Genomic DNA, 19,137 nt, shown 5'->3' with positions numbered 1-19,137 from the left:
ATTTTGCCTACTTTTGAAATTAATTTTATGTGTCCACAACAATTAAATCAAGCTCAATATACGACAATTCAAATAATGGCCCCATATGGAAAGAAAGTGAACGAACAATAAACAATAAATTAAGGATCCATATGGGGCCAATCGATGGTATATAAGAGTGGCCAACCGAGCCCCTCGTATATGACTCATTCCGCCTATGATGCATACAAAATCAATATACTCATATTAGTTTATGATTGGCTTGATTGAGATCCTCTCCCGCCCATAAAGAAGCTAAACTCAAACATATTTTAGCTCGTAGGGCTCGTTTACAGCTCACTCTCAATTCACTTTCAATCAAACATGATAAGCGACAAAACAAGGGAAATAGCAGCCCTCAACTCATCTGCTTACAGCATGGCATGCATTTTCACATGGACAAAATCAGGCAACCTAGCAAACAACATAAATCGCACTCAAGATCTCCCGACCAAGTAATAGCCTTCAGTGGACCAATTTCGAATGGCACGACTAAAATCACCTGCATATATAGAAATAACCTTATACGCAACACCAAAAGATAAAAAGAATCCTCATCAAAAGATAAAAAGAATCCTCATCTTTTTGTGCGATAACCTAATCTACAAAGATGGCTACCTTGGGAACTTTCCAAGTTTTGTTCCGATCAGGCATTCGGGGTTGAGGAGGGATTCTAGCTGTGAAGCGAAACAAAAGGGAAGCCAAATAAATACAGACTTTTCACTTCATTACTTCATGTTTTTCATTACTCACAAGTCCATTTTTCCGCAATTCATGCATGGCATCAGTATCCAAGATTCAAGACTCATGCACAAAGTACACTGCCTATCTCATTGTTCCTGCAGGCGAGGAATCCAGCTTTCTTTCGCGCTGAACAGACCGAGGGACAAACGTAAGGCCACGAGTGTGCCGACGGCCAAAGCTGATGGATGACGGAGAAGTGTCTGACGTTGTCAGTTTAGATACTGCCGAAACAAGACCATCTATGGTTTCTTGTTCTACTTGCATTGAACTTGAATCCTCCTCCATCCTCTGACCTGATTGTTTTCGTTGGGACTTCTGCCTCTGTTTCTTCGACGGGTGTGTTTTCTTTAGAAACTCGAATGAAGCAGGGAATTTATGCTTGTCTACAAGATGCTGCTGCCTGCTTTTGTAGCTCTTCAGCTTCATTCCACAGCCCTCGACCAGGCATTCATACTGCCACATGGAATTGTAAGTCAATTTTAGTATTCATCGTACAAAGATACTCCAGATAAGATGAGACCCAAAAACTGTTCAAATTGCAGTTGAATTACACAAATTACAGAAAATTGACATGCAAAATCTGTAATGATGACGCACACAGTACACACGAGCACAAGCAGAGCATGTTACACATGCATAACAAATGGTATTGAATATTTGGTTGTGTTTGGATAATGGATTTGTGATGGAAACTAACATAAAAAATAGAGAAGCTAAATTTATCACAGTTGTTTTTCTATCATTTCCCCCTTTTCATGATAAATCCGTCACAAATCCACAATCCAATAACATCCTTTCATGCTTGCTGCTAGCTATAATGCAAGATACATAGTCAACTGAGCACTGAAGAGACCCTCTGCAACAAAATAATGCAAAGCAATTACCATAGCATAGCCACGAGCAACTTTTGCTTGAAAGAAAGAATCATGTGCTTCAGAAACATGTATGCTGAGAAGGCGTGATGTTGGGTACGCTCTTGAACAAGTTGAGCAAGATGCAGTGTGCCGTGCATTGTAGTGATCTTCAAAGACATCTAGAGTATTCAAACGAGCACCACAACCCACAATTGGACAAAATACTTCCCTGGTCAGACACAAGTTTAAGCAGAGGTTAAAATTTAGAAATTTGTTGTGAAAGCAAATATTATGTAGGATTCAAGGAAATTCAAAACATGAACATTAAATCTACGAGGAGAAATGTATGCCTCTACGTCATAAAGGAGGAGGAATTAGATCAACCAAGACCAAAAAAAGAGAGGGTAAGTAAACAAATTTTTGTAATCAGATGATACCTTCTGATTCATACTAATAGGACAGCTCTTATTCAAATATTCCTCACTAGAGACTAGGAAGCTATACCCCCGAAGAGAGGAAACCACTTCTCCATCCACTCAAACACACACCAATCATTGAATAAAGAAAATCAACTAAGAGCGGAGCGGAGATCATTCTTAGAATGTAGAACTCTTGGTGAATGAACAATGAATAGAATGATAAGTGAACTTTGATACGAGGAACATCACAGTATAGATACCATACTTTAATATAAACAATTAAAGGCTCAAGCAGCAAGGATAAAAAGTATCAGGCTCCATTATTTACTGTTCCATCTCAACATCTACAGTCCCATACACCAACATGGTATAATGTTTACAAACTGGATCTAGGATCTGTTTTGGAACTAGATGTGGCAGGCACTCGCCTAAAGAAACTTGCGCACTCTTGCTTGAATTTTACAAAACCTCATCGATAGAGCCAAAAGGCAGGAAAAAAAAAAAAAACAAGAGACTAGAGATATGAGCATCCATAGTTGAGCTGATGATACAGTCTCAAACTAAACATACTAATTACTTGATTCGCAACCATATGATCCATACACTGTTTAATGGAAACACCCTAATTTAAGAATCCATGCGAGTTCATTTAGACCACTGATAAGCAAATTAAATCTGGTTGTGGATCTGTAGTCCAACATCCATAGCAACTAAATACATAATTCCAAAGTTCCGGTTACAGGCCAACTTAGAGTCACCATTAGCACAAATTAGCACAAAGGATGTAAACAAGGGATGGTCTTTCTGAGAATACATATGGCCCTGGAAACTTATGCTCTGTTTGGAACTTGAAGAAAATGGGAGAAAGAGAAAATGAAAGGGAAATTGTACTATGCACAAATCTAGATATTTCTATTTTCTCTCCTCTCTCTCTCCAAACCAAACAATGGGAGAGAATTGTTTTAATTTGCCCTTCCTTTCTCATCTTTTCCACAAGTTCCAAACAAAGCATTAGCCTTTACATCTACTCTTGAACATGTTCCGAATACCTAAACATAAGTTGTTACAAATCTATAATCCCATCTGAAAGCTCAAGGTAAAATCTTCCACTTAAATCAATCCAAAATTTGAATATCAATGAGGGATCATTCATCCAGAAAATATGGATACACAATTTAATGAGTTTCATACTCTTCTCCTTCTGCATTTAGTTCCACGTTAGCAGAAGGATCAAGGAATATTAATAGGAAAGTCAGGAATATACAAACACAAGAAGTATGAAATGGGGAAGGGGAATCAGTGCCGAGATAGAAATCGGAGACTCAAAGTAGACCAGATCGTGGCTATGAATTGGAGGAAAAATATTTGTGACCTCCAAAGCAATCTCTTGATGTCTTCAGTATACCAATAACTAAGAAGTCAACTAAATTGAAAGCATAAGAAATACTATCTTTTTACATCAACTTAGCAACAAGAACTGCAACTGGTTCTGGATGGATGGATGGTTGGAGGTCCTTTAGACAAGATCATTGTGCTAACATACTTTACAAACTTCAACAAAAGTTACGCTTACAGCAGGAATATGGAAAAAGTAATCTTTAGCTTCTTAAACATTGTCAAAATTGCAACTTTTCCTCTTCAACATTTTAGTATGTTTTCGCAACCTACGTTTTATGATTCCAGGTACTTCTTCCAAAATGAAAACAAAGAATGACCATGCAACGAAAATATGAAACACAGTGTAACCTAAATAGCATGGAAGGAATTGCAAACTACACCTGTTTTCAACATCTTCCATAGTTTGAAGCTGTTGCTTTTCATCCTCACTAACATCCAATGCAACCTAAACGAAGAGTTAAATGAAGTTAATAAATTCATCCAGGTTCCACTCAAATTTATGCAGGCAAGCAAAACGCAGTGGTTGAAAGGGTAACCACTAACCAGAACTCCAGTTTGGAAACTATCAGGCAAAGTTCGGAGTATCTCCCTCCGTCCCACAATGTCTGTCCGCAAAACGGGACTTAAAAAAATACATTCAACTTTAAAAGAACTCATTGATATGATGATATCTAGTTAATTGTTAAAAGTTCATCGAATTTTTCTCGCAAAAATTTATTTTTAAGTACTGGTTTTGCGAACCGGATAAACATTTTGGCACGGAGGTAGTAACAACTAACAAGCTCCGGCGAGAAAGTTGTTCTTAAAATAAAACAGCTGTGCTAGGCAATAATGACCTCGTGAATAAAACTTGTGAAAAAAAGAAACCAAAATCCCTATTCCCGCAAATGATTTACTAGCATTTTGCAAGGATATGAGCTCAGGCGAGAAAGAGAATTTCACTATACAACAACTAGTAGGAAAAATTACAACTCCGGAAAACGTAAACAAAACGAGGTGAAGACGGAGAGAAGAGAAGGGAACCTGTTTGGCTAGAAGCTCTCTTTCAATGTTTCCAGGTGCAAAGAAAAGAGCATCGGGATCGTAGTGCCGACGTAGCGGAGACCAGTACGGAAACTCTATCGGTGATGATCTGTTCTCTATATCCATCGCCATTGAAACTGGGGAGTTCGAGTTTCTTCTCTCTCTCTCTCTCTCTCTCTGTGACGCTGTGTTCTCGGTTCAAATTTTTACCTGGACGAAGAAACGGTTCGGTGTTCTTACGCGTGTATCTACGGAGTTTCTGGTACGTTCTTGGGCCCAAGCCCAACGCTTGGTGGCCTTTTTTTAAATTGCCAATTTGGGATTTGGCCCGTTAATAAACATTCCGACTGCGTTCACTTCGGATCTCTAGAACCAACTTTTCTTGAAAAATGACGGTCAATAACGTGTTTTGATAATTAATATCCGTCAATGATTAATTATCAAAATACGTCATTGGCCGTCATTTTCCCCTTTTCTTTGCGCACGGTTTTGAAATCAAACAGAGTCTACAATGCACTCGAATTAACTCTTCAATTATTACTCCCATTTTTCCATTTATCTCTATTCACTTTTTGTTTCAAAAACTCACTCAAAATCCAAACTAAAACCGAATAGAGTTTTTCGAAGTAACTCTTCGAATCTTTTACGAGATTTTGTTGAGCGAACAAACCAAGCTTTGAAAATTGTTGAACTTTCAAACTATAAATTGTTATTTCATACGCCATATACTAGTTAGAATTTGTTAAGTTTTTAAACTAAACTTTTGCTCGTTTGATGGCACCCATGTAAAATCAAGTTTGGAGGTGTTTACGATAGTTATGCATACGGATTATAGACTTTTAAATTTAGATTCTGCTACAAATTTTAGATTTCTAAATTCAGTAGAAGTTGAGAAACATGTTTGTTACAGCTGCGAGGTATAAGAATTTCATTTATTTTTTTAGAATTTGTGCTGCATAATTCCAAAAGCGAATTTTTCAGATTTTTTTTTTCCAGGTTTTCAGAATATGTAGTTCTGAGAATTAGTTATTTAAAGTTTTTAACAAATATTCTAACCGATTTTTAGAAGCTATAATCAAAAAATCTGTTGGGAAAATGACAATCCAAAACATATTTTGATAATTAATATCTGTAAAAAACAAACCAAAAATATCTTTTTACGGATATTAACTATCAAAACATTAGCGCTGGACGAAATTTTCCCAAATCTGTCGCAATAATTTTTTGCAAACACCGACGAGCGTGGGCTTTAAATTTTGGGCCTGAAAAACAGGGTTCCGGCAGCTTATATTCGGGTCGACAATTGAACCTAACCTGATCCCCGCGAATTCCCTTTCTGGTAGCGTATCATTGACGCAGACATCCACAGAGAGAGAGAGAGAGAGAGAGAGAGAGAGAGAGGTCTCGAGTCTCTCGACGAAGGACGAAACCCAGAACCCAATGGATCCAAACGCGCTATCAAAGGCATTCGTCGACCACTACTACTCCACCTTCGACACCAACCGCCCTGGCCTCGCTAACCTCTACCAGGACGCCTCTATGTTGACTTTCGAGGGCCAGCAGTTCCAAGGCGCTCAGAACATCGCGGCCAAGCTCGCCAGCCTGCCCTTCCAGCAGTGCCAGCACATCATCACCACCGTCGACTGCCAGCCCTCTGGCCCCGCCGGCGGTATGATCGTCTTCGTCAGCGGTAACCTCCAGCTCGCCGGCGAGCAACACGCTCTCAAGTTCAGTCAGGTCTTTCTTCCAACACCTTGTTTGACATAATTGTCTGTTCGTATAGATGTTCGCTGTGCTGTTGGATATGGTTATTGTGGTCAGACTGCTTACTGTAGGGTTACTTTTGAAGATTTCGAGGTTTAATTGGGGGTTGTTGTAGTTTATGGGTTATTTGGGTCAATGTATCACAAATTAAATATCCCCTAAACTACCCACATTTTATCTACTTCATCCTATGTAAACAACAATTTTGTCCCTCAACTTTCTAATTGCATTCTATTTTGTCCAATCGTGAACATAATTTTACCTAGAAATTGAATGAAATAGATTACAATCAGAAAGTTGAGGGGACAAAATTGTTGTTTACATAGTTTGGGGACGGAGTAGACAAAATTTGGGTAGTTTAGGGGATAAAAGTAAAATTATCAGTTAAAATTGGGTTGAAGGTTTGTACTATGTGGCGCATAAGACTGTGAATTAGCCTGCGATTGGGTTATGTTACATATGTATATGGGTTTGTTCCCTTTGGAATAAGGTGACCAGCTTCGCCAAATTGTGAAATGAATATGTTGCCCAAACTAGAGTTTGCAAAAGGGGGAATCGATTGCTTTTGCATGGTTAACAAAGTAACGGGTTGGTCATTGCGGTTGTGGCACATATGTCTGCTTATGTGGATGTTTGTATACTTAAACATTTACATGTACATCTTTGCCTGTTTATTGCCATTGGATTGCTTACTATGCTATTGCTTCTGTAGACTTCGGGGTTTTACTGGAGTGTGTTCTGAATTTCGTGTTATTTGGGTGTCTGGTCCCTGCGTTGCGTATTGGACTGTATAGTAGTCTTTGATTAGGTTATAGTGTATTGCTTTGTCCTTGAGGAATGGCATTTATTTCATTTCCCCATGTTGGAATTGGCCATAATGTGTACTTAATGTTTTCCCTTTATTAGTAGTGTCGTATCAGGCTTAAATGAGTGTGTAAGGACTAAGGACATAAAGCTATTCACTCCTGTCTAGCAAGCAAATCCAACTTCTCAGCACTCCTCGAAATGGTTAGTGATGATAATAGTCTGATTACAGTATCTGGGTATTCAAGCACATCAAGCGAAGTAGGGCCAAATTTGATACCTGCTTACCATCAATTTTTCTTCAGTAGAGCACTCTTTGGAACTGCTGCTTCTTGTCCTTACCCTCGTCAACACTCGAACAGTAGCACATCAATAAACTAGACATGAGCCACATTACCGAACAACTCCAAAAATGACTCTTCTGTCTGTAACCCACAACTCAGATCTGTGTTGTTTTTTTTTTTTTGATTTACGGTGAGTTACTGTTCCATTGAAACTAATTAGGGTTCTTTCATGATGCAGTAATTGTTGCTTTTACCAGTTTGAGCGTTTTTTGCAAGTGTTGTTGCAGGCATATAAGGTGAAGTTGTGCAAAGGTGCTTACAACTTAAGAATATGCAAAGTCGGTGCCTGATCGAATTGATGGGGTCATGTAGGACCGGTTAAGAGTGGTATTTTGCACAATTGGGAAAAGAATATCTATTGTTTAAGTGATAATCAAATTGGTCAACTGAAATGAGATAATCTAGTTGCTGGTGACATATGGTGGATATGGAATGATTGTTGGGACTTGAAGTTCCATGGTCATTGGTGGAACCAGAATTTTTCTGTAGGGATTCCAAATTAAAAAGATCAAGCATGAGAAATATATGATGTAAGATTAAAATTTCATGAGACAAATATAAATAATTTCATCTACTTGTATTGGTAAAGCAAAATCCCAACTTGTTGGAGCAAAATATAAGCCCCAACGTAATATGGATTTTATTTCTATTTTAAATTGGGTTTGATGCTTGCAAATGGGGTGCCAATATACTAAAATTTTGCTAATAAGCATGTAATGTATGTATAGCATATGCATTGGTGGTAGCACCCCCACCCTAAACCATAGGTCCGCCCCTGCTAGTGGGAGGATCCTATAAAGGAATATGTAAAAGGCAACAACCTTTTGTTGTGCTGGAGATGTTTCCTGGAATTGCTTTTGCTGTTGGGTTGGATCATGTCCTTGTAGCTCGAGTGGTTAATTATCCTTAGACTTGTTTTTGAGACTGCTTGTGCAAATTAGTTTTACTGGGGTGGTACAGAGACATAGTTTATTTAACTCCAGTCCAGTATACTTTTAATTGGCTTATTGATCGTAGTGTTGGCTATTTATACCATATAGTCTACAGTATTTATACTTCCTGCTTTCAATGATCAGTGTTGTAAATGGCGCTTGGCGGTAGTCAGGCGGAGACCCACCTCCAAGCGCCAAGCAATTCGGCAGATTTATTTTTTATTTTTTAATCCAATCAAACTATATTCCATGTATCCATAATGCAAGTTCAAACTTCAAAGTACAAACCCAAATGAAATTAAGTAGTAGCAACTAGCAAATAAGTTGAATAAGACAATAAGTAGAAATAACCATAATGCAAAGTTTAATGTTCAAACTTCAAAGTACAAACCCAAATGAAATTAAGTAGTAGCAACTAGCAAATAAGTTGAATAAGACAATAATAGAAATAAACGAGATCGGAGATCCCTAATACCGAGTTCAAAGTTCATCTCCTTCCTCTAACTCTTCTCCTCCATACCCCTCCAAAACTTGATCTCCATTGGACTCAAAGTCAATCTCCTCATTTCCCTCCTCTTCGGAGTCATCTTCCGATACAAAATCTTCTTCATGTAGCTCTCGGGGCTCACGTACTCCAACATTTCTACCACTTCTTCTAGGCATGAAGACTTCATCCGCTCCCATAGTGGTGGCAAGCAAGTGCCACCACCTCATATGTAAGTCCCGAACCTGGCCCTTTTAGTTTAATACTATACATTTTTGCCGCCAAAAGCCTCCGAAGACGCCGATGCTGCCGCCAAGACCGCCAAGGCTGCCTAGGCGGCCACCAAACATCGCCAAACCTCCTTGGGCGCCAAATCAAACGCCAAGGGGTATTGGCGTGGCAGCAGGGCACCTCCAAGCGCCTAGGCGGCCTTAGCGGCCGCCATTTAGAACACTGTCAATGATAGGGGGTCCTTTAACCGGAATTGAGCTTTTTCACTTGGTTGTCCCTGAAGCAGTCTTAGATAAACAGAGGAGTGGTAGTGGAGAGCTTGGTGGTGGTGGAGATCATCGTAACCATGGTATACATGGGTGAGGAAATGACTACTTTGAGACCAGGGTTGACCTGTTGAACTTTGGCATCACTTCTCATGGGCATGTGGCTCGTGGTTCTTGGTTTGACAATCTAAAGCTTTCTCAACTACATTTGGGAAATGCATCATAAATCCCCATTGCGTGGCAGGACGCAGTCGTACGAGAATTAGTCCAAGTTCTTGCTGGGATTTTTCATTTTTCATATGCACAGCTCACAGGCTTGCAATACTCTGCTCCTATCTATTCTCATTTTTGAGATTTTTGTGGTGAACTGTGTCAGTTTTTTGCTGCAACATCATCTCATTTTCATGTTATAGAGATGAGTGGGGTATCCCTGATGGTGTCATTTAAATCTCCGGAAGAATCCGGGGTCTCCTTTTTTTTTTTTGCCAAGTAATATGGCTTCCTTTCTTTGTACTTTTTTGGCATATTTCCTTGCGCAAAGCACTAGGAAAGCACCAATTAGTATGTACACATTGGACATGAAAAATTATGTGATCTTGGGTGCATACAATGGAATTTCTGTCACACACCTGTCTTTATCATAGTAACTGCCATTCTGGTAGATTGTATATTGATATGTTGCTCCTTGTGGATATCTATCAGGCACTAATTTTTTCTCTATATTTTTTTGGCTAACAGTTGTTCCATTTGATGCCAACACCACAAGGGAGTTTCTACGTGCAAAATGACATATTCCGCTTGAATTATGCCTAAATGGGGTCAACTATTATGGAGCTCAATATAGGTTTGTTATTTTGATTGAATGTGAGGACTTGAAAACGATCTTGCTCTATTTCATATTGCTGTTATGGTAGGCTGGAAAAATATTGAATTGAAAACATCTCATGCTTTGTTGTTTGCTTTTCATATTTTCAGCAGCTGTTGGAATGCTTAGTATGATCCCGGTGCCACTAAATTGCTTCTTGATTGCTTGTGCATTGAAACTGTAGTTATGAAATGCGATGCCTCTCAAATTTATCGTACATTTTTCAGTTTCGTTAAACTGAAATCAGAAGCAAAACAGCGTTGTTGCCAAAACATTCATGAATAATCTGTTGTGAAAAGCTTTAGAGTCACAGGCAAGTATGAGGGAATATCTAGTCACTTGAGAAAGTGTGCAACTGCAAACAAAACCACTTTTAGTAGGGGTGGTGGAGTGATGATGAGGATATCCTTAAGAGTTTACACCAGAATATCTATCTTATTAAGCAACCATAAGGTGCTTTGGTGCTCTTTTTTGCCTTTTTAACTTTGGACAGCACCATCCTCTAATTAGCTCGGCCCGTGATGGAATTGGAATCAAATTTAGGTGATGTTCAATTTGTCTGGGGATAACTGCACAGGCATGGACTTTTCTGAAGGAATATTTATTCTTTTTCTGATTTTTCTGACTCAGTAAAAAAAAAAAAAAGTAGTTTCGTGCACTTTATTTTCTTTTTTGTTTTCCTTTGACCCCCGAACCAATAAGAAATGTGAATCCAAACTATAGCTTTATTCCGTAACGTTTACTTATACCTTTTATCATCATTCTCTCTGTCTCTTCTTTCATAAATAACCTTCACCTGTGTATAAGTAAACCCTCACCGTTCTGGCTTGCAATGCCTTCAACCCTTTTCTTTGCCATTCCACTTCTCTGATTCTCATATAGAGAGGAACTAGAGAAGGAAGAAGAGGAGAGATAGACAGAGGGAAAGGAAAGATGTCGGACTGGGGACCGGTGTTTGTAGCAGTGGTATTGTTTATACTGTTAACACCGGGACTGCTGATTCAGATACCCGGTCACACCCGGCACGTAGAGTTTGGAAACTTCAAAACCAGCGGTGTGTCCATATTGGTTCATTCCATCCTCTACTTTGCCCTCATCTGCATCTTCCTCTTAGCTATTGGGGTCCATGTCTACATGGGTTGATGACAATCGCCAACTCCGATTTGTTGCTTTTGATTTAATTTTATCGGATCTCTATTCTTTTTTTCTGCATTCAAATATGAGAAAATAAATAGTACATGATCTCTCTGAGTCGAGATGTGAATTCGTGTTATTTATGTCTTCTAATTTCTTTTGCCTCTGCGTCTCTGCCGTACATTTAAATAAGGAATTTGTTTGGGGATAAGGTGGTATCTTTATTTCTGTGAAATGGGCAAAATGAGCGTATGATGAAGAAAAAAGGAACTTTTTATTTGGCTTGCTCTTGTAATTGTATGCAAAGGACTTGAAACTAATATTTTTCCAATTCCATAACTTCAACTTCTTATGCAAGTTATATTGATACAAATCAAAAACAAACTGTGCGGCCCAAAGGCCGAAACAACAAATACAAGAAAACAAGGAAAAAAAAACACAGAAACAACAAGAACAAAAAAAAGAAAAGGAAATGCCGCTCAGCTCTGATGTTGAATCCAACACTTCGCTCATGAAAGTGGGTGGACGATTGCCAATGGATCTAATCTCGCTGTTGGATCTGCACAGGGTCTACATCTTGACGCCTTCATCGTTGCTTTTGAAGAGCCCAAGAACACTGTCTCCCGGATCGATTCAAGAGCCAGCACCCAGATTTAAAACTCCATATCTGGATCTCCGAGTCCAATTATCTATTGGGTTCTCTGTACCCTGCAAGCCCCCGTTGCCTCCACCCAACCAGGAATAGAAAGAATAGACGAATTTTGCACAGAAACAGTCTGTAGAAGACACAGAAAAATCATGTGTAACTAGCAAGTTTAATTGGGTAGAATTCAGAAGGAAGAAGCAATACCGAGAGGAGAGAGATAAATGCAAAAATGCTACTCACACAATAATTCAAACACAATATCAAACACAATCTCTTACATACATTATTATATATGAGCCCCACATGATGTATGTGAGATAAAGAGGTGGAAGAATCCGAGATGGATCCCACACAACGCAGTGTGCCGTAATTTTATCGGTAAGGAAACTGATAATCGCCCGCTCACTCTTTTCTTGTCACATTGTGTCGAGTGGGTGTGGGCAGTAGTAGGATAAGGCAAAGCATCATTGTCTTTCTTGATTAAAGAGCGGTCAAAAGGCCTTTACTACAAGCGGCATGGGGTGGTTGGTTCGCAATACAATATGCTTTGAAATCTCAATGCAGTTTTAATAGGATACATGACACTATGACAGGTTTGGTTGCGTTAAAAGCCTTGTCATCCATGGTGAGAGATAAGTCACATGATGTGTATGCGCAAGCGGGAGCGTGAAAGTGTATTTTAAAAATCTTCCAAACAACTATAATACGTGAGTGCGAGGATTGAAAGCGCGAACGCAGAACAAAAATTGAGAACGGAAACGAATGTCATTTTAAGTGATTATGTGACTGAAATGAAGATTTTACTTTCTTGTCATTATGACTTACAACCCCAAGAATCAAATTCTTGTGTTTGTGTTGGGGGTTCACCTCTACGAATCCAAAAATAATACTTACCGATAACCATTAGAGCTGATTTTTTATAAAGCTTCATAAAATAATATTCAAAAATTTATAAATATTTTTTTAGATTTTTATGAAACTCAAAATAAACCCAAATAAATTTTTTTTGCATAATTTTCTACTAATCTTCTTTGCGATTAGGTTTCCGGGGGTTAATAACACCCCAGAGTTGTCCCTCCACCACTTGCCACCCTTAAACGGATGAACAGAAGTTTTGCAATTGACAGGTTAAACAGATTGGAATGATTTTCACCGGGACCGAAACTCGACTGGCCCCCACTTTATGCTTGCCAAAATTGCCAACAATATTCCTCTCTACTCACTTCTCTCATAAAGTGTGAGGGTTTCCACTTTTCACACCTCTCTCTCTCTCTCTCTCTCTCTCTCTCTCTAGATCTGTGTCTGTGTTAACTTGGAGACTCAACAATGGCGGACTGGGGGCCGGTGCTGATCGGAGTGGTGCTGTTCGTGCTGTTGCAACCGGGGTTGCTGTTCCAGATACCAGGGCACAACAAACAGGTGGAGTTCGGGAGCATGAAAACCAACGGCAAGGCCATAGCCTTCCACACTCTTCTCTTCTTTGCACTCTACGCCATCCTCATCATCGCCGTTCACGTCCACATCTACACCGGCTGATCTCTCTCTCTCTCTCTCTAGAGTTTTAGTATCTTTGGGATAGCGAACTTCCTTTTAAGAAAGCATAGATTACTGAAGCAGATCTGAAGTACCTTTGTACATTTTCTATTATCTTTCTTTCTTGCCGTTTTTGATTACCTAATTCTTGTTCTAGTTTGTGGCTTGTGTTGGATTTTTGCTCTCAATTAACTTGGTGCATGAATACCACGGCTAGTGTTGTTGGTTAATCGTTACTCTCTCTCTCTTCTAAGAAAGAAGGGAGAGAGATCTTGAGTTCGATCGTGATCTCATGGAGGAGGTGTTCGACTCCTTTTGTAACTATTAATCCCACCAAACATCCCATCGTCTCGGGGAAAAAATTAACTTGATGCGTATACCATATAATGATCTTCGAATTGTGGATATTGTCCTATGTATGTGGGTCCTATATGCATTGATTGAGACTCACGTTCATCATACGGTTGACTCTCTTTTATCAATTGCACTGCTCATTCTCCTACAAGGCTCATCCGGGAGAAATGGTCATATGATTCTGTTTCGCTTACGTTTCGGATGATATTATTCAATCAGATTACAAATGAAACAAACTCCAGATAACCTGTTCAAGCTGTAATTACTTTATCAAAATATTAGTGAAGAAACAATTCTCACACCACCACAATGATGTTCGGATTCCAATTCTAAATGCGAAACAAACATAATGCCAACAGTAGAGAAATTTAGCCTTCATTTGGGTACCAAATAGTCAGGTGGGAGTTCAACCTTAAAAACCAGTCGGCAAGTAAATAAGCAATGCTCAACGCTCAAGAGCTCATAGTCAACTTACCGAATACGAAGAATGAGCTTAACCAGTGCGAGATCGATGCAGCTGATCTCATAGCATAATCGATCCATGTTCGAGATAGAACTAGATCATTAATTTTTAACACCGGAGCCACACTTAAAACGGAAGTTTCAACATGTTCCCTTGTCTTTTAAACCCAACCATGGGTAAAAACTCTTACAGTATTATTACTCAGAAACAGAGCCCAGTTAAGGAAATAAAAAAGGAAAGAAAAAGAAGGCAAATTAAAGGCAACCCAGTTATGGGAGGAAGGAAACTGTGCAGAGTTTGGATGAATCAGGGACGTATGTGAATCCCAATTGCGACGATTAAGATGGTGTAAATACAAGCATAGAGTATTGCATGAACTAGGATTGAAATCCCACTGGTGTACATGTTGCCAAACTCCACCACCCTCATCCTTGCTGGGAACTGGAACAGAAGCCCTGGTGACAGAAGAATGAACAAAACCACCGCAACCACGACCGGTCCCCAATCAGCACCCATCTCCTCTCTCTCTCTCTCTCTCTCTAAAGGCGAGGATTGATTTCGATATCGCTCTGGAAAAGTGCAGGATGATAGTTGGGACAGAATTAATGTTGTCTGCAAATAGGTAAGAGGGATATGTAGAGCCAGTTTTCTTAGGGAAGAAGGAAATTGATGATGCAAAACTTGGAAAGAAGGAAGACAATGGGATTAAAAGGGAGGAAAGGTATTTTTATGTAGTGGAATTTGCTTTAATAGAAAATTCAAAAGAAACAACTTGTTTTTCTTTCTTTAATAAGCTTCCACTACGTTGATTACCCTGAATGGTTCCTTTTCCCTTTGCTTTCAAGAAGCATCCATAAAAAAGAGTGCAACAAAGCAAGTGGGAGGTGTAATGCTGGATGAAGGAAAGCCAGGTTGGTCAGGAAATTGCTTGCTGGTTTTCTTATTTGTGCCTTTTGAACAAAGCCGGCCAAGTGCACAATAATTAGGCAAAAATATAGTACTACAATAGTGTCAGACAAGTTCATCTGCAGTACTACTGGGTTCTATAGGAGCAAGAGGACTTTGAGAGTTGTGTCCAAGATATGGTTTAGAATTGTACAGTACTTTATATAGAGAAAGACTTGCCTTAGTCTCCGAGTGAGCCCATGCCTTCCGTATCATCACGAATAACCACCTCTCGATTTGACGTCATGCATGACGATTTCCGAACGCAAAACGTTGTTGGACGCCACGTGCCCAAGCCGTGCCAGTTGGCATCAACGTGGCTTCGTTCTTTGTCATATGTCCTCTACAATGTTTTGACCTGACACCATGCCCAACCCCCCAACCTGCAATTCCAAGAGCCAAAATGGACCACTCGGCTGTTTGGGCTTGGCTATTGGGCCGTGAAGCCTTCCGTCCTTGTTGGGCTTATTCAGACAGGCAGTGTAATGCCCCGCTTTACAAACTAGGTCACAAAGATTTGATTAACACAACACAAGGTACGCTTATACTGTTTAGCACACGTGTTCAGACCTTATGGAGCTTTGCATTCCTTCATATCTGCATGCATCGTGTTATAAATCACTTGGACTAGACTCTAGAGAGTAGAGACAGAACCCCTGGGAACGGCAATCCACGTAACTTCACTATTAGAGGGCAAAATCTTCGCAGGCCTAGTCTGTAAAGCGGAGCGTTACAGAGCGGGTATGGAATCCGGCCCACTAAAGTTATCATATTTGAGTACGGCAAACTGTAAAGTACAGCCCCATTATGCATAGGTTTTTTTTTTTTTTTTTGGTCCTCCCGATATCCATAGCTAAGCAATAAACCCAACAACTTCTCGTTACCTAATCATAGATATGAGCTCAAATCCTACCTTTCTTTTCTTTTAGAATCTTTCAAGTTTCTGCAATTAATTGTTGCATCGGCAACTAACTAGTCTAATGATACCAGTTCAGGCATATGCCCAGCAGTCCCAAGGACTGAAAGGGAGCAAGGAAATTTTCATGCTAATCAATGATCAATAATTGAACATAATTCGTTAAGTACATCTACTAAGACCATGGGAAACTGAGCAACATGAAACAAAGATATCTTTTGCAGGACGCAAAATAACGATCATGGTACAATTTAAGTAGACACTCTTGCCAAGTATGCAGCGGTAACCCCTACCCTTTACAGGCAAGATGAACTCAGCGATACCGATATCTCTATCCAACCCAAGGGATGCGCCCCTATCTGTAGCTTCTTCAACCACTTGTCTCAGCTCCATGAAAATTTCCATCCTGCAGACATGAAAACGCCGAATTAGTATTAATTGTGAACCAGCTATCTTTACCAATTAAACCCAAGGCACATGCAGCAAGAAAACGGTTGCTCGGTTTCTCATTAACTATAAGAATCCTAAGAATACGAAGAAGCATTTGCTTAGACGTGAATGTATAAAGAGTTCAGATGAACAAGCTTAAAGCACAGTTGAACATCAGAAAGACTTTCTAGCTAGTTCCCTTAAAAAATGCAATTCACAGCAAGTAAATTACTACTACTTGTCAAAAAGGTTTAAGCAAATGATAAGCAAATATGTAACTTTGTTTAATCCCCTAATAAAGATTTCTGGCTTTGTTTTACACCAGTGCCATAGCAGATAAACCAATCTTTAGCTATTGGAATGGTAAGTTTCAGCTGTCAAAGCTAATCATAGCCTCAGGCTAACAACCACAACTTTCAAATATTCAAGGAATGCCATTGCAGGCATTAGATCAGCTCCCCACTGCACTCCGAATCGTTCACTTCGTAGATATGGCAGACTATAACATATCTTTGAAAAATCAGCTTAATCGGACATCAATAAATATATTCGTATGACCAAGAGCGCAATCTATATGGATAGGTTCTCAGACGGTAAAAAATTTCTTAAATACTATACATGACTAATAGCGAAATTCTCACCATTTACGTCCTTCGATGAGGCGGTAGGGCAGAGAATGGAGCGGCCCAGTTCCAACAAATCGGAAACAATGGCGACGAAACAGAACAACAGGACCAGTCCGACGACCCAAGGCATCAATATGAACCCAATCGCGAACGTCACCAACCCCAGCATCATCAGAGCGAGCGAAATTGCGAGGAACAGAGAGGCGAAAGCGGAGGGCGAGGACACGGGCGACGTCGTTCGGTATAGGGACGAAAGGGAGGAAGAGGAGGAGGAGTCGAATGGGTTGGGAAAAGGTGGGGATCGAAGGATTTGAAGGATCATTGAACACATCTCGTGTAAAACCCTAGTTTGCTGTTCGTTCTGCTCCCCCATTGCTCGAGAATCACAAATTAGATGCAACACATAAATAATGCACCAAAGATAGAAGTGAAAACAAACCGGTTTCTCTCCGATGATGAAGGAAAAGTACATTTACACCACTTGCATGCCTCTCTCTCTCTCTCTCTCTCTCTCTCTCTCTCTCTCTCTCTCTCTCTCTCTCTCTCTCTCTCTCTTGTGTGTGTGTGTGTGTGTGTTCTGATTCTTCTGAAAACAAGGCAAGAGGATAAGCTGGGGGAATTTGTCTTCTTGCTTTCAGGGTCAGTTTTGATATGGTGCAGACGTAAGCAAGGGGATGAGGAGGTGTGGGCGAGAGGTGGCTGCGAGTGTAGTGTAGGACATCACATGCTTTATCTTCATCTCTCTCGAGAGAGAGAGAGAGAGAGACGCAGCAGCTGCAGCGCAGAAACTCTACATGTTCGCGCCAAGTTTCTCTGTCCCAGCAGCAGACCGGAGGGAAATTATTTGGAAGTGGACTCCATTTAGGGATGGCAATGGGGAGGGTTGGGGGTGGATACCACTATCCCCGTTTTCGATCTCCGAACTCAAATTCCTCCTCATTCCCGCCCCAATTTCCACCGGAGATTTATTTTTACCCTCCATCCCCGCCCAAACGGGGAACGGGGATCCCCGTGGGGGATCGGGGATTCAAAGATCCCAAAACTTTTAAAACAAAAAGTCAACTGCCATAAAATACGAACCAAGAAACTAAATTCAAAAAAAAACAAAACAATCTGCGCTGCCATTACAAACCAAATGCCAAGAAAAATAGCCACAGTTAATACCATAGTACCATTACAAACCAAATCAAAATGAAAACAGTCACATCTGCTGCCGTAGTGCCATTATAAACCAAATTTAAATTAAAACAATCACATAGTTGCTGCCATAGTGCATTACAAACCAAATTGAAATAAAAACAGTTTCAAACAAACAAGACGAGTCGGCTAGTGGGGCTGGGGATTGGAGACGTAAGTCTCTAGAGTGACGACTGGGAAATGGGAAAATCCTAACTTATCTATATATATAGTAGGCTAGTGGGGCTATATATAGTAGGCTAGTGGGGCGGAGATCAGGAACCCTAAGTCCCTAACTTATGTATATATATATAATTATGTATTATATATAGTGGGCTAGTGGGGCGGGGATTGGGTGGGTACTATCTCATATCCATCCCTACCCGTTCCCCACTTTTTAAAAAAAATTATCCTCATATCCAACCCGATCCCCAAATAATCCCCGAATCCCCTACTCATTTGGGGCGGGGAACGGGGCGGCCGGAATTGCCATCCCTAACTCCATTTAATTGAACAAAGTCTACGCACACCACTCCACTTTTATCGCTTTCCTATCGCTTCACTTTTATCGTTTTTCCATCGCTCTTAATTTCACCGTCCAAAAAGGTTCGGATTTTAAAAACACTTTATCAAGAAAGAGTCACTGATTGTCAAGCCAGACAGTGAGATTAGCGGTAAAACAGAGCGGTGGGCGTAATACTGCCGTAGTAAAGACTCGGTGGATGGGTAAGATTTTAGAATAAGGGGGGGGGAGGGGGGGCTAGAAAAA

At 40.1% G+C, this 19,137-nt stretch overlaps 5 protein-coding genes across 5 annotated transcripts; 3 read left to right on the top strand and 2 right to left on the bottom strand.

Annotated features, from left to right (window-relative positions):
• Positions 1-200: 200 nt before the first annotated feature.
• On the bottom strand, positions 201-4,704 carry LOC131298100 (uncharacterized). The gene is made up of 4 exons (XM_058323398.1): positions 4,457-4,704; positions 3,814-3,878; positions 1,647-1,845; positions 201-1,215 (listed from the first exon to the last, which is right to left on the bottom strand). Exons 1-4 carry the CDS (start codon positions 4,586-4,588, stop codon positions 844-846), a joined length of 768 nt encoding a protein of 255 aa, XP_058179381.1. The 5' UTR covers positions 4,589-4,704; the 3' UTR covers positions 201-843.
• Positions 4,705-5,721: 1,017 nt separating this feature from the next.
• On the top strand, positions 5,722-10,296 carry LOC131335747 (nuclear transport factor 2B-like). Its single transcript, XM_058371240.1, has 2 exons — positions 5,722-6,193; positions 10,020-10,296. The coding sequence occupies exons 1-2, from the start codon at positions 5,897-5,899 to the stop codon at positions 10,092-10,094; spliced, it is 372 nt and encodes a 123-aa protein (XP_058227223.1). The 5' UTR covers positions 5,722-5,896; the 3' UTR covers positions 10,095-10,296.
• Positions 10,297-10,566: 270 nt separating this feature from the next.
• Positions 10,567-11,435, top strand: LOC131335750 (uncharacterized). Its single transcript, XM_058371244.1, has one exon. It carries the CDS (start codon positions 11,080-11,082, stop codon positions 11,287-11,289), a length of 210 nt encoding a protein of 69 aa, XP_058227227.1. The 5' UTR covers positions 10,567-11,079; the 3' UTR covers positions 11,290-11,435.
• Positions 11,436-13,147: 1,712 nt separating this feature from the next.
• Positions 13,148-15,161, bottom strand: LOC131335748 (uncharacterized). The gene has a single exon (XM_058371241.1). The coding sequence runs from the start codon at positions 14,790-14,792 to the stop codon at positions 14,583-14,585; it is 210 nt and encodes a 69-aa protein (XP_058227224.1). The 5' UTR covers positions 14,793-15,161; the 3' UTR covers positions 13,148-14,582.
• Positions 13,253-13,689, top strand: LOC131335749 (uncharacterized). Its single transcript, XM_058371243.1, has one exon. The coding sequence runs from the start codon at positions 13,253-13,255 to the stop codon at positions 13,460-13,462; it is 210 nt and encodes a 69-aa protein (XP_058227226.1). The 3' UTR covers positions 13,463-13,689.
• Positions 15,162-19,137: the final 3,976 nt, after the last annotated feature.

This window comes from Rhododendron vialii, chromosome 8a (genome assembly GCF_030253575.1).
Source record: "Rhododendron vialii isolate Sample 1 chromosome 8a, ASM3025357v1".
Taxonomy (NCBI): Eukaryota; Viridiplantae; Streptophyta; class Magnoliopsida; order Ericales; family Ericaceae; genus Rhododendron; species Rhododendron vialii.
The sequence above is the reverse complement of the archived record's forward strand: the minus strand, read 5'-3'. Positions and strand labels throughout refer to the sequence as shown.